Below are 15789 nucleotides of genomic sequence, written 5' to 3'. Positions count from 1 at the left end.
GGCAAAATGGCTTTATGTGCTAAGGCTACATCAAAGAACAAATATACTGCTAATCAATGGGCATAAAGTTTCAGTTAAGCAAACTGAGTAAGTTCTAGATATCTGCTCTACAATTTTGTACTTATAGTTACCAATACTGTATTGTACACTTAAAAATTTGTTAAGCGGGATCTTATGTCTTATCACAGTAAAATAAATTTCAAACAAACAAAAAAGATAGGAAAAAAAGAACAAACGTACAAAACCCCCCACTCTGATTAAACTTAATTCTAGTGGCAAATAATGGAAACACATATACGGAACAATGGTAATTAAAAATGAAATTTTAATATTATAATTATTTATTAAAGACTATTAGCTGTTATTATTATAGATTTATTCTAACATTAATATAGCAGCTACTTCTGGTCTAATGGAGGACCCAGGCAAGATTCCATTGACCCCGTGTAATGCCTGCCATGACAGGGAGAAAGAGAAGAGGCCTTAATCTCAGGTGCCTGGATTCATCAAAGGACATGAGCAATAAGTTTACACATAATGAAATAAAGAAATGTTCTCTACAGTCGTCAACGCAGAAACAGAAGAACTATTGGGTTGGTGCAAAAGTAATTGCGGTTTTTGCAATTATCTTTAACCTTTTAAACTGCAATTACTTTTGCACCATCCTAATATAAACTACACTTGAGGAATTAAGCCTAATAGGACAATAATCTATGTCTGCATTTGATCTAAATGGGCTCATATTTTAAATAAAATTAAAACATTGCCAAAAAAAAAAAAAGTAAGTGAAATGTTTTGATAGCTCCTGCTTTCCTCTTATTTCAGATTGTCCCAGAAGTCAGTGGGTTTTGAGGTACATCCATTGGTAAAATACTCATCACGGGCATTGCTTGGTGAGTCTGACATTTGAACATGGCAAACATCGCCTTTCGAAACCTACAATGAAAATGGGAAAATCTGGCATTATCCTATAATGACTTGGAACTTTAAAGCACTTTCAAATATGGCTAAGAGGCCACTGCTGCTAATTGACATCTTTAGATAAATCCTTGCCTCCGACTTTAACATCTATTGAGAATCTTTACAAATGTACAAAGGATAAAGACCAATTTTATGCCATTGATTATAAACATTGAAGACATTTAATAAAAATCAAAAATTATACGTATTTAAAATGACACGTCTTATGTCAATTGCAAAGATTTATTTATTTGAACTAAGGATGTGTATTTCATGCATGTGTTCTTCAGAGCAAAGGCCAGTTGAAATTAAGGCGAGTCTGAGAATGACTGACCTTTCCAAAAGAACAACCAATAGGTTCTGAATTTGAAATCTGTTCTTTGTTCCTCTTATGTGGTCTCTTTGGTCTTTTTTATGTCTCAAACTTCACATACCTGTAACTAAAGCTGCTCTCCCAAATGTGCACATAAATACATAAGTTTAATGGAGGCATCATTAGCATTCAAGGATCCAATGACTTGCCCTCTACTGAGATATTTTTGGCAAATATTTAAGCACAGTAGATGGGTTCATTACATCTTGCAGCCGCAACAGGAAATAATCTAAGCTCCACTGAGGAGGCAAAAGAGAAATCCTTACCGAGAGTCCCAATAAAGGGGGGAAAGGGCTCTTTATGATCCTGAAAGACTAGCCACTCCTGAAGCCCTCCATGCTAGCACTGGATTTTCCTCTTGCATTTGGATGACATGTCTTCTTTCTAGTAAATATACAACTATGCTACCCACTTAGGGAACCCCACATTGCCTTGCCTTGTCCATTTTACAGTAATAGAACCACTCTTTTCTTTGAAACACTGATTCCATGTATTTTGGGGGCGGTCACCATGAGAACCGAGCTGAGCCCACCGACGACCTTCCAGCAGCTTTTGTCCCAAAGAGCCAACTGAGATGACATTCAAAAGGAGGGATGCTTAGCTGGTAGGACTTGGCTCTTGGGTGGCCTGTGAGCATCTTGCCTCCATGTGAGAAGAACCTGTCACAGAACTGGAGCTCTGGGCTCCAGTTCTCTAGGCTTTTAAGGTTCTCTAGCGGCATGAGTCAAATAACTTTTATACCAGTTCAAAGTGAGTTTCTGTCCCCAAATGTCTTAGAACATCATCTGTTGCCTCTTAACATTCTTTCTGTATCTGTTATTTTATTCAGAAACATTTTAGACGTTACTTACTTTTTATTAGCAACCACAAAAATACAGGGATTGTAGAAGGTAGAAGATTTGGCAAACAGTGGAGCGATGATGGCCATTGAGGGAGGAACCTTCTTTGGGTCGCCAAAGGAAGCCCATAAGCACACGATGGAATAAGGAGACCACGCCACCAGAAACATGAGTATCATTATCACAGACATCTGTAAAAGAAATCAGTACTTGCCAAACCCCAAATCTAAAATACCTGAATAGCTAATATATCTAAAATAGCACAAAAAATTATCCACACTGTAATTTAAATAACTCTATGTTGGTTATGACATAAAGGAAAAATTGATCTTTCACCCTCCTTGTACTTTGCTCATGTGCAAAAACAGAAGTTATCTATAATAGCAAGAGCTTGTGAAATGGATAGAATGTGACACATTTGTAGACAATCCCTGCTTTCTTTTGGTGTGCTAGTGAAGAATACGAAAGCTGATGAGAGGGACATATAAACCCTTCCTAACCCATTTCTAGTAATCATGCTATGGACTGCAGGCATTGTGCTTTTTTTCTTCACTGTCATTATCTGCTAATCTAAGAATAACTTTCTAACTTACTAAACTCAATCTGAAAATAAAAGTCCTGTACTGAACTCACTGAATTCAAATACTGATGATTTGAGCTCAACATATAATATGTCCAGTGCAGACAGTTTTGTAAAGGAGCTCCCCTGGCATCTCATTTAAATGAAAATTTATAATTTTACATTGTTCCTTCCTGTCCACTTGTTTGTCCACTAAAATGATGGAAAAGAGGTGTAAAAAGATATCAAATCATAAAGACTAAGAATCACAGATAGACAATAACTCTGTAAAAATTAAAACTGAATAACTCTTGGACAAGTGGCAAATTACTTATCAGACACAAGAATGATTAAAAAGAAAATTTAAAAATTTTTAAAAAGCTAGCAGTGAGAGAAAAACCAAATACAGACTAATCATTGCATGGAACTACAGAAAGTTTCAAGAATTCGAGGTGACAGCTAGCTCTGAATGTGGGGCTGCCCATGGAACTTAAAACAGTAGAACTCATTGAAATCTGCAAAAAGGAGCAGACTTCTGAATCCCATCTGTACTCTGTTAGGCAGTGGCCCCTTCCTCTCCCAGAAGCATCCCAGAAGGTCAGTGTAAGAGAGAGGAAAGCAGGGAAACTCAGACTGGGGGACACTGGGCTCAGCTGAGAGCTGGAGTGCTGTACTGAAGAGGGGTGCTGCATGCTGTCCCCAACCACCCACTCTGACCCCTAAACACACAGGTAGACAGACTTATACCTCCTACCCAGGAACATGAAAGAAATCTTTTTGGAAACTGACCAGCCCAGAAGAGAATACCTAGAGATACGGATTGTCAGAAACCCCTCCAAAGACACATCCCAGCAAAAGAGCCCATCAGGAGCGTACAATCAGTTTTTTAGTGCATCAGTCTTCAGTATGCAGGTACAGTCACTGACCACCAGACATCGAGGAAACACGCAAACTGACAGGCAGAGACCAAAATGGTGCAGAAACTCAGGGGAAACAAAAAATACGTGACGAACAGAAAGAAAATTTAAATATATACATAATAACATCACAGAACTGAGAGAAGATGTAAAACAAGGAGAGGAGGCTATTAAAAAGTAGTATATAATATAATATGATTCTTCTATCTATAATAATTATTTTTATCCTATATATAAAAAAGAGAGCAAAATTTTAAAAATGTAACAGAAAGTCTGAACAAGATGATAAGCTGGATCATGATTAGTAAGGTAAATGAGATAGATGAGCTGTGCAGGTGCAGGGTCAGATCCTATTTTTATTTACAATTTTATATTGTGTTCAGTATGGGTTTTGGCATTAATTTGGATTTTCTAAAATACTTCATTAACTACTACTTTTTTTTTTAATTACTGAGTGTTTTGGTGCCTGCTTAAATTTTGCACCCAAGGCTTGAGCCTCACTCTCCTCAGCCAATCCAAGACCTGGACAAGGTTGTGAAAATCTTTCAGAAAATAGAAACAAAGACAAACAAACAAACAAACAAAAAATACCCAAACAGGAACAACATAGGAAAGATTCTTCTTTTTAATTAGAAGATAAATCCAGGAAATGAAATAAAATAAAAGGATTTCCAGGAAAAGAGAACAGAGAGAACAAAACAGAGAGGGGGATCACCAGAGAAATAATACCAGAACTCTGGCAAAGGGGATGACCTGGATATTCGCACTGCAAGCGCTTTCCAAGTACCGGCACATGGGTGAATAGAAAGCCATATCAAGGCACATCACTATGAAATTCCAGAAAACTGGAGACACAGAGATGATCCTACCATCTTGCAGAGAGAACACACAGATTGCTACAAAGGGTCAGTCACCAGAAGGCAGTCAGCCTTCTCACTCACAACACCAGAAGCCAGGAGACGACAGACCACACCTTCAAAATTCTCTGAAAATCATTTTTCTACTTAGAATTCTATACCAGACAAACAATCCGTCAAATATGATAGTAGAATTTTAAGACATTTTCAGGCATGCAAAAATCTTTAAACATTTACCTCCCTGTAACCTTCTCAGGAATCTTCTTGAGAAAGTACTCGACCACATGGAGAGGGAGTAACCAAAAATAAAGGAAGACATGCAACCCAGAAAAAAGGCGATCCAGACCAGGTCAGGCCAAAGGCACTCCCAGATCGTGACGAAGGCGATCCAAGGATGCCAGCCTTCGGGGCAGTGATTTTAGGGAATGGCCAGTGTAGAGCAGAGCAAGGCGCCAGGGAATGCAAGGAAGAAAAGTTCCAAGAAAAGGAGAAAGTCGATCCAGTCTCTGATGCATTTGAAAATACTGAGAGGAAATTGACACTGGTGGAGAGATTAGAGATGAATTAGTGACAGGTACACAGAACAGTAAGCAAACAAAACTACAAAGGGAAAGGGAAGAAGAGGTGGCAGAGAGAAGAAAGGAGGCATAGAAAGAAAAAAAAAATTATTAACTCCATGGGGGGAAAAAGTTTTATTAAAAAAAAATCAATAACAAATCACAGACCCCTACAGAGATCAGAGATCTGGAATAAACAGTATTTAGACAATCACAATAATGTAAAATTGACTCCAACTAACCAAATAGTAACATTATACTGACAAGATGAGGAGAGAGAAATATTGATGGGGGAGAAATGGGAAAGGTTGGTGGTATAAGAGAAATAAATGCTCATTGTCCATAGTAGGAAATCAAGAAGTAATAGCAAACAAAAATATCCAAAACAGCAGATAAGCACCCCAGAAAAAAGAGCCAGAGTAAGAGTTGGGGGGGCGGGGAGAGGTGATTGCTGAGGCCAGGGGACGATGTATGCATGAGTTTGATTACAAAAATATTTTAAGGATTTTAATGTCTTACCTTTGTTACATCTACCTGATCTGACCAATCTCTGTTGAGGTACTCAGTGCAGTTACTAGTAGTATGAAATTTAATGGATCGAGCGACATGGTAATAGCAGTAAAACATCACTGTCAAGGGCACAATAAAATTTATCGCAACAGCTGTCATCGTGAAAGAAACAAAAGATCTGAAAATAAGAAAACGGAATCATTAAATTACTACTTGTTTAATGTATTAAAAAGGAAACAGAAACAGAATAATTATTAGAAATAATACTGGTACTATCCAGCAGTCATTACATTATTAAATAGCTTAGGAAGTAAATTTGATATTTAGACTAGGGGTTGGCAAACTATGGCCTATGGGCCAAATCTAGCCTGTCATCTATTTGTGTAAATAAAGTTTTATTGGAACCACATTCTCTTACATACTGTCTGGCTGCTTTCACAGGCAGAATTGAATAATTGCAGCAGTCTTGCCTGTAAAGCCTTAAAATATTTACTTGTCAGCCCTTTACAGAAAATGCTTTAGATTTAGATTTAATTTGAGAGTTAGAAATTTTCTATTTGTTTTTCTGAGTAATCTTTCATTTTCTTTAACAAACTAAATTATCCTCTTTCCCCTAGTAAATATAGAGGAGCATTACTAACCAGCAAGCAAATCTTTGCAGTGATGGTGCTTTTGCTACCTAATTCTCAGAAGATGCTTTATCACCAGATCGTCTTGAAAAGATAGAGAAAGGAGTCTGCCTAGGCTTTCACAGAAGCTGCACACTTTCTAACAATACTAACACTCCTTTATCCCTCTCACATTCTTCCTCTGAGGTGCAAATATCAGAAGGGTACTCTGTACCCCCGTTGCTGCCAGAGGAGAGAAAAGAAGCAACAGGGTAAATGGGACAAGGGGAGCTGGATGGCCTTTACTTGCAAACAAGCATAATTCAATGCTGGAGTCACATTATCATCACCAAGGAAGCCCTTTGCCATGCAATGTATGGAAAACATTTGATCTGAGTTTAAATTTGAAATGGTGAGAAGACGTCTACATTAGAAGCATTTGATTATAAAGTGTAACAGTGTGTCTTACGCATCATTTTTCCGCCAGTTTATGGTACAGGTGGCCCCAGTAGGATCTGGGGCATAACTAGCCCACCCTATGATAGGCATCACAGCCCAAAAGAGGCCATTGACCCAGGCCCCCGCAACCATGCTGACGTAAGTGCTGGTTGTCATGCTTCTTCCTGTGAACAGACATTTGAAGTATGAGCATCATTTGCCAATAATGGAATTCACATCTTTACTTTGTTTTCACTGATGATTCAAAGTTGTTATCAAGTAGATTCTTTACAGAGCACGTTAGCTCATTCAAAGCCTATCTACATGGATTCACATTCTGAAAAAAAATGACATTTAACCTGAAACCTAAATGATACAAAGGCTCGGCCACAGGTTAAGCAGAGAAAAGCACTTTCCAGATCTAAGGAAGAAGCATCTACAAAGACCCCAAAGTGGGAAAGGGCGTGGCCAGGACACCAAAGCGAGAGGGCCCTAGCCAAGGCTAGAAAGGTATCAGGGCTTTGGAGCCTGTTATGAAATTTGGGTTTTATTCTAAGTATAATAGCAAATCATTGAAAGTTTTGAGCAAGGATTGCCAGAGAAATAAGGCTGATCATGATTGTAATCCATTACATTTTAAAGTGAATTAAAGTGAATTACAGTTATATTTTAAAGTGAATGTGTGTCAAGTGATACTTACAAGAAATGGATTCATTGAGAAAGCAGAAAAAAGTGCTGTACCTGCATGAGGACGGCAGAAGGTCAGGTATCTATCCAAGGCCACGACTGTGAGTAATCCGATACTTGCCATTCCAAAAAAGATATTCAATCCCGCATAAATCTAAAAATCAAAATTGGAAAGAATCCACCATTCTACCAACTCTCCAAGAGACATTTACATTTTTTTCCCTTCTTCCACCACCCCCCACCACTCCGGTTCAAGCCATTGTTTCTCAGTTTAGTTGTGTAGCTCAGAGCAGCTCTCGCTGGCTGCTGGTCATTCATGCTGGCTGCCGGCCACTCATGACAGCCCACAGCAGCCCACGGCAGCACACACCAACCTCTCCACAGCAGCCAACACCAACCTCCAGCTGTTCACAGCAGCCCAGCCCCAGGGAGAGCTGTTGTTCACAATCTTAGCTGTAGAGGGTGCAGCTCAATGGCCCATGTGGGAATCGAAACCGCGACCTCGTCGTCGTTAGGAGCACAGCGCTCCAACCACCTGAGCCACTGGGCCGGCCTGACATTTACATTTTTATACCATTGCTAGAATATATTTTAAATACATTAAATGTTTTTATTTTTTATTTTACTGATTTTAAAATACATCTTCCAATGTCAAGCTGTAATGGGTTTAATAAAGGCATTTATAGAAAGTGTTTTGGGACTTCATTAAGTAAAATAAAGTTTTTAAAAATTTTAAGACATAAAATAAAACTTCTACACAACATACTCTACAAACAGAGTGCAAAAACAGACCATGTTAGGTATAACACACATAACCAACAAAAGAGTAATATTCAGAAGGTAGGGTGGCTGGTTAGCTCAATTAGTTAGAGCACGGTGCTCTTAACAACAAGGTTGCTGGTTCGATCCCCACATGGGCCACTGGGAGCTGCGCCCTCCACAACTAGATTGAAACAACTACTCGACTTGGAGCTGATGGGTCCTGGAAAAACACACTTAAATAAATAAAAGTTAAAAAAAAAGAATTAAAAAATGTATTCAAAAGGTAGAAAATTCAATAAGAGGAAAAGACAAACAGAAAAAATAAGAAAAGATGTAAACATATTATGTATTCAAAGAAATGTAAATTATAAGACACCATTTTACACCCATCAAAATGATAAAAATGTAAAAGTCTGACAGTCCCAAGCATTCGGGAGAATGTGGAGGAAGTGGCATAACTATTTTGGAGAGCAATTTGGCCACATCTGATAAAGTTGAAGATGAACGTTTTCTACAATCCAGCTACCCTCTCCTAAACAATGTGTCTAGAGAAACTCTCACATATTGTAGGAGACAGGTATAAGAACATTCATTGAAGCCTTCTTTAAAACAGAAAACTATTGGGAACAAATGCTCCATACCAGAAAAATGAATAAGTATGTTGAGATATGTTCATAAAATGAGTGACTCACAGCGACATCCATCAATATGGTGAAACCTCAAAAATCTATCATAATAGCAAATAATGAAAGGAAATTGCATAATGCAATGTATTATACAAAATTTAAAACATGCAGACAGTATCTAGTTTATGTATATTCCTACAATAATATGTAGTAAGATAGAAAAACATTCATGGGAAATAAGGGAATAAAATTGGGGATGGTATGCAATGAACTTCAACAGTATCTGTCAAGTTTTCTATTTTTAAAAAGAAAAACAATCTGAAGCACATATTGAAAAACATTAAGATTTGACAAAATTGGTTGGTGAATACGTGGGTATTCATTATTTTCTATTACGTACTCTCATTTTACTGTCTACATAGTTTAAAATAAACTATTAAAAACATCAAGCCAAAAAATCTTACTTCTCTACTACCTAATGCAAATTAATCTAGTTCCTTGTCAGTAAAAATAATAGCAACTATTATGATATGTCATTGTTCATTGTTTCAAATGAAAGCAGCATATTTCTCTTTAAATTTGCAATATGCAAGTTTTCATTTGAATATGCACGTTTTCACTTTTCTTCTCAAATGCTAATTTGTTTTTGTTTCTTTGGGTTGGGGAAATTTTGAAAACTTAATAATGGCTAGCAATTTCATTTCTCTTATTAAAGAATACATTTCCTAATCACTCCTGAAGCTGCTTTCAGTAAGAGCACTATATCTATCACCTTACATGATCTTATTTGATTGAAACCCTTGGGATTTTTTTTAGACATTTAAATTTACATCTCTTTAATCTACTTTATTTAGCTTTCATTGCAAAGATCTCCAATACCTGACATCCTGCATATCCAAATTTCCAACTTCCATACAGATCTGAGGCAGCAGACATGGGATAACCGACACTACTGACTCCGACGTCAGTAACAGCCAGGTTAATGAAAACTGCATTTGTGGGTGTCCGAAGTTCCTTGTACTTAATGAAGATACCCAGAACTGTTAGGTTGCTGAGAATACTTATCATACCTGAGAACATACACAAAATGTCATACACTTTTAATTTAAATGTTTAAAAGTAGTATCAAATTTAAATAGTTAAGCCCCTTCAAAAACATAGCCAATCTATTTCAGTTCATTTGAAGAGTTCCAGCTATTCTCAAAACTAGTTTAATATCTTTACAGCCCTCCTGTGAAATAGAAATAAGAAAATTAAAACAATCTGCCAATTGCATAAACCAGCACTGAAGGCTGGTTTTAATGTCATGACTATTAATTACTTTGTCTTTGAAATTCCTCCCCTGCCTTTCATACCAGTCCTGCGTATTTGGGGGATCTGTGTAGGACCCTACCATCTGTTTTGGCAATTGAACTTCCTCCTCCTCCTTCCTGAAACCAAAGACTCTTCTTTCTTTATAGTTTCCTTTCTGGAGCTTCAACTATCATACTATACTACAAGCTCTTCTATCACTTTCCAGCCCTGACCCATGCTCCAGTTCCATATCCCTTTTCATTCAACTAATTGCCATTAAACATTTAAGAATCTATGTGTATAAGATCAAATGACTGTTCCAATATTACTTGAAGCTTAACATGACCAAATCTGAGTTCTTCATCCAACACATACACACACACACACACTGCAAGGTTTGGCTATCCAGAGGGGAAGTCAGGCTGGCTTTCAGATACATTGAGATGCCTCTCAGGTGATCACCCTCAAATTCCCAGTCTGGGATCTGACTCTTACCCTTGTGTGCGCAGAAACTCAATGTTGGTGTCCGAGAATTGGCTGAACTTGGGTAGACAGATGACTAAACTTCTTAATCAGAATGCCAATGTATTAATTTACAATGAGAAATATTGTTGAATGGACCAGATGTGCGTGTTACATAACTCCCCCTACATGCTGCAAAGTATGCGTTGTTTCCCATAGCCTCATGTGAGCCATACTAGGTCCTAACAATGGGGGAGGGGGATGAATAGACAAATGCTAGAGCCATCATTGGATCCCTAGGGCTAAAGGAGGGTGAACAGCAAAAGAAATAGAGTTGTGTTCACCATGGTGAAGAGAAACTAGTGAGCGGCCACCACCACCCCCACCACCCCCACCACCACCTCCCCACCCCACAGCTATTGTCTGAGAAAGGGAAGGTTTCCAAGCATCAGCACACAAAAGTAACAGCTAAGGAAAAATTTCTGAGATTGGCACCTCAGTTAAAACTTCCATTTATTTTCCTGTTACCCGAATCTTCCAGATTCCTGTTCTTTCCCCCTCCACGATGCTGGCAGAATGAACTTGCTACAACATAGAATTAACCACAGTTCTTCTCTTCCCCAAACTTCAGTACTCTCCACTCTGTGAAATAAGAGTCCACATGTCCCAACCTGACATTCCAGGCTCTTTGCCTCAGTCTGCTTTCACCCTTTCCAAGCAAATTTCCACACTTGTCAAATAAGCCCTCCATTCCAGTTACCAAATACACCGGGCTTGTTGTAAATTTTGACTCATATTTCTCCCACTTGAAACATCCTACTTCTTTCCTCTATCTATCCAAATGCTACCCGTCCTTCAAAATTCTGTTCAAGCCCAGTTCTGCCCCAAAGCTTTCTCTTACCCACAAAATACTCTCTCTAAATTTCCAAAGAACTTGTTTATATTATACTTAATCTTTCGTGATGATATATTATTTAACTTTTATGTATTTCTAGTTTCACCGTGTGTACAGAGGGTGCCAAAAAAATGTATACACATTTTAATACCAACAACAGATGAATACAAGTCATGTGTATACATTTTTTTGGCACCCCCAGCATTTCAGATGCCTAATAGATATATTTAATAAACAGACCCCAACTAAAACTCATATTGCTTAATTTCTATTATTCCTGCAAAGCATAATTAAGACACAATGACAACAAATTTGATGGTTCTTTGGCTCTATTTTTAGCATCTAGTATTGTAGCATGTATACAGCACATATTCTAAAAAGCTTAATGAAGAATCTTTTGGGCTACCTACAAATTTGATGATTTTAAAAAAATCAGATAAAACAGTGCAGTAAGTTGCTGCCTACCAAGTGTGTAACCAGAAGAAAGTAACCATATACTGTGGTATGAGGTAAAAAATGTAGCCCTTTTCTGTTTTCTCTGCTGCTGTCTCAAACACACTGCTTCATTTCCCTTACTGTAGATGTTTTCTAACAGACAATGATCATTTAATAGGTAGGTCTAAGTTAATTTAATTTCCCCTTGGCTTCTGTGGCTTTTCTCCAATCTTTGGCAGATCCTTCTTCCTGGCCTTTCTCTCATCCCTACTTTGTTAAATATGTGCATTGGGTGTAGCATTGTCCTACACCCCCTTTCTTTTCATATTTAACACATACTCTGAGTGCTTTCCTACTTATCCAAGGCTTTATGCTGATACTTTGCAGGTCGACCTCATAAAACTCAAACCCATGTGTCCAGCTTTTTACTGGACATTGCTCAAACTGAACCCAGAAACTTCTCCTGCTCCCAAACTGTTCTTGCCCAGGTATGCTCCTATCTTGGATAATAGCTTTGTCATCTATCCAGTACCCCAAAAAGGAAACCTAGTTGTCATCTTTGATGCTCCCTCTCCTTCTCCCCCAATCTCCACATCCAACCGATGAGTCGAACTTATAGCTCTTGAATGTGTCTACTACTTCCTGTTCCCATTGCTGCTACTCCCTCCTTAGGCTTTCCTAACCTTCATCACAGGGACTCCACATGGTCTCTTAGCTACCACTGTACACAGCACATTGCCTGAGTGCAAAACGTGTCATGTCATTCAGTGACTCCTACTGTCTTTACAACTTAGGTGGTTCTTCATTACGTGGTAGACAGAATAGCTCTCACCCTTCGTTTTACAATTAATTCATAATGAGTTTATTTCAGGTCCTTAATCCACAATGCCCTCTTACCTCCCAGCTTTAATTATAGAAAAGGAGGCTGCTCAAGTTAGTAAAAGTTCCTAAGAGCTAAAATCTAAGAGAAATAGTAAATTAAAAATGAAATTAAAAATGAAAACTCTAGGCTTTTGATAAAATAAATGCTTTGACTGAATTCTTTTCCTCATAGCTTTGGGTTTGATTTGGAAGTTTAAGTAGGTTTTATCAAAGGGAAAAAATTAGGGGAACTAAAGAATAAACATTTGAACAAAAGCATAAAGAGGTTAGATATGCTCCCTTCAGTTCGACTACCAAAAACACAAACACATACTCACAGTATTCCTTGGTAAAACAGACCCTTGTGGTTATGTGAGGGCTCTAGAAGCAAAATGCCCAAGTTCAAATTCTGGTATAAATACTTAGTAGATATGTGTATTGGGCAAGTTACCTAAACTCTTCATATGTATAAATGGGGAAAATAACATGAATTTGCTTACTGAATTAGTATAAGATTTATTCTGTACATGTAAGTACTTAGAACAATGGTTGGTATATACCAACTATTCAAATGACATTAGCAGTCACAGCAGTAGTAGTGTGTGGAGGTGGTGGTAGCAGTATTCTGAGTAATAAGATCATCATTATTAATGCTACAAAGGTAAGAACCAGAGAGAACATTTTCTTAACAGAAAAGTTTCTTTGCAGGCTATGTTTATAACCAGATCAAAAATGATAGCTTTTCTTGGTCATCCACAAAAAAACTAAATCAAAAGTTTGTATACAATATATTTTGTATACAAAATATGTAATTGTAGTAAGGAGATTTTCTCTTTTAAGCAGGATAGAGTTGCAACAACAACAAAAAGTTAAAAATAGAACTTGTCAAGTACTTATCATAGTACTTATTCAAATGAATGAGTTAGCATATCACTAAAATTTACAAAAATTAACTGAGGAACCACAGTTTCTGGCACACAAGTAATAATCTTAATTGTGAATTACAGGGAAACTAATAAATTATAAATAAACTGGGTACAGTAAAATCTGCAATGCTTTTCACTCTGCTTGTGAATATATTTGAAAATTTTCCTACATCAATCAAAAAAATAAAATAACCCAATATAACAGTTACTCCTCTTAGGTTGGTGCAAAAGTAATTGCTGTTTAAAAGATTAAAAATTGCAGAAACTGCAATTACTTTTGCACCAACCTGATAAAATGCGTTTTTGAGCACAGTTGAAAAGTGACTGCTCAGTATAAAATTTATACAATTAAACCTATACATAAAGAAGATAATCAGAGAACTTCTATTGTCTTTTTCCCTTTTTTTTCTCAGCGAACAAGTCTTTACCTTAATCCAATATATGCATCAATGAGTGTGTATGTGTGGGGAGGAAGATACAAATATTAGTCCAACACCTACTGTTATTTACATGCATTTATGTGTCATTTAATTTTACTCTTCACAACAATTGCGACAAGTAGCTTATTCTTATCCCTGTTTTACAGATAACAGAACAAAAAGATAAAGGAACTTGTTCACTGTTGCAAAGATACTAAATGATGAAATCCGAAGCTCAAGGGTTTTTCAATACAGCACTCTGGAACAGCTGAATTTTCACCCTCTGTCCTCAATGACAATACGCTCTGCTCTCTTTTTATGATTTTTTCTTTCCAGGACATTTCAATCTTAACTCAATTCCACCACCAAGGAGAAAACTACAAAAAAAGATCTACAAGAATAGTAAATGACATAAAATTACACTTTTGCCATGGTGCAGTCTTCCTCAGTTAAAACTTAACAATGCAATAACCAAATATATGATCATAAAAGAATTACTCATTTTATAGAAAACTTTTCTCAGCCCCACTTAATTGCTCTCACATTCAAAGTAATTGGTGACGTTAACCACCATTACCAATACTTTCATTTATCCTCTCACCTACATTCTTTCTTGATCTTTACAGCCAGGAAATAGAGCAAGTATAGTATCATCACCCTTATTTACAGGAGCACTCCAACTCAAAAAGGATAAGTGACTTCTTGAGGCTGGCCAACAATATGGAACTTGAAGCACTATCTCTAAACCCATACTCTCCCTACTACCTCGTGCTGAAAACCTGTTTTTCTTCACCCATTCCAAAGCAAAATTACTGTTTAATGGAGTAAAAATAATCGTACATACCTGCCATAATTAAGTAAGCTGCAACAATATTGTGTTCAGTCTGTGACAAGACGGAGACACCTTCACTTTTAAAGTCTGAACGGTTGCCTAAATTATTCCTTTGCATTTTGGAGGGAAGATATTGAGATAGCCTTCATTAGAAAAGCCTTCAATAATTATGAAATGTTATTAGTGCCACTGAGGGAATAATTTTCAGAACCAATCATTTCCACTTAGAGACCTCAAAGAATGGCCTTTTCATAGGGGCCCTTCTATAACAATTGTGACTGGGCTAAAGAGGAAAGGATTTTAATTCCCAAAACAAGGGGAAAGCTTATTAGCAAAATAAATACCAAGCCACACATTTTAACCAATTTGGGCATCAGCCTTATATCTAAGGAGATTATCAAGTGCAAACATTCCATTTAAACAATAAACCAACTCAGAAAATCAAATGCAGGAGCTGAGTTAACTGTTCTCTGCTAGAAATCAGTTTTGAAATTAAGAGCCAGACTTGGTCCTCTAAAACTATTCTGATTCGAGTCCATATTCAGTTGACCCTTTCAAGTTTTTCCATTTTGGTTCCTTCTGTTTTTTCCATAACAATATATCTATTGATAATAAAAAAGTAATCTCCCCCCATCCTTCCAAATCTCACACCCCTAAAGGTAATATTGTTTGGTATACATCCTTTGTTTTTCTTTGTTTATACAAACATATATATTCATATGTGTTTGAGATTTCTCTTACTTTAAATAAAAGTGAGGAGATATGCATATATAAAATCATTCTGTAACTTGTTTCCCCCTAAAGCCTTATCATAGAATTCCAGGTCTATAAACATAAGTCTAATTTATCCATAGCTACACATTTCATAGCATGGATATAGCATGATCTACTTCACAATCCACCTCAGTTAATTTACCCTACACTGATATGCGCAAGTAATTATCTGATAATAATCATAGCATGTATCAGTCAA

General features: G+C 37.1%; 1 protein-coding gene across 1 annotated transcript; it reads right to left on the bottom strand.

Moving 5' to 3' along the window:
• Window positions 1–328: 328 nt before the first annotated feature.
• On the bottom strand, window positions 329–14965 carry RRH (retinal pigment epithelium-derived rhodopsin homolog). The gene is made up of 7 exons (XM_081050334.1): window positions 14829–14965; window positions 9573–9763; window positions 7360–7459; window positions 6650–6803; window positions 5582–5750; window positions 2185–2363; window positions 329–936 (listed from the first exon to the last, which is right to left on the bottom strand). Exons 1-7 carry the CDS (start codon window positions 14932–14934, stop codon window positions 822–824), a joined length of 1014 nt encoding a protein of 337 aa, XP_080906460.1. The 5' UTR covers window positions 14935–14965; the 3' UTR covers window positions 329–821.
• Between the last annotated feature and the right edge of the window lie 824 nt (window positions 14966–15789).

Source organism: Rhinolophus hipposideros (genome assembly GCF_964194185.1).
Source record: "Rhinolophus hipposideros genome assembly, chromosome: 1".
Classification (NCBI taxonomy): Eukaryota; Metazoa; Chordata; class Mammalia; order Chiroptera; family Rhinolophidae; genus Rhinolophus; species Rhinolophus hipposideros.
This window is presented reverse-complemented; position numbering and strand designations above follow the sequence as displayed.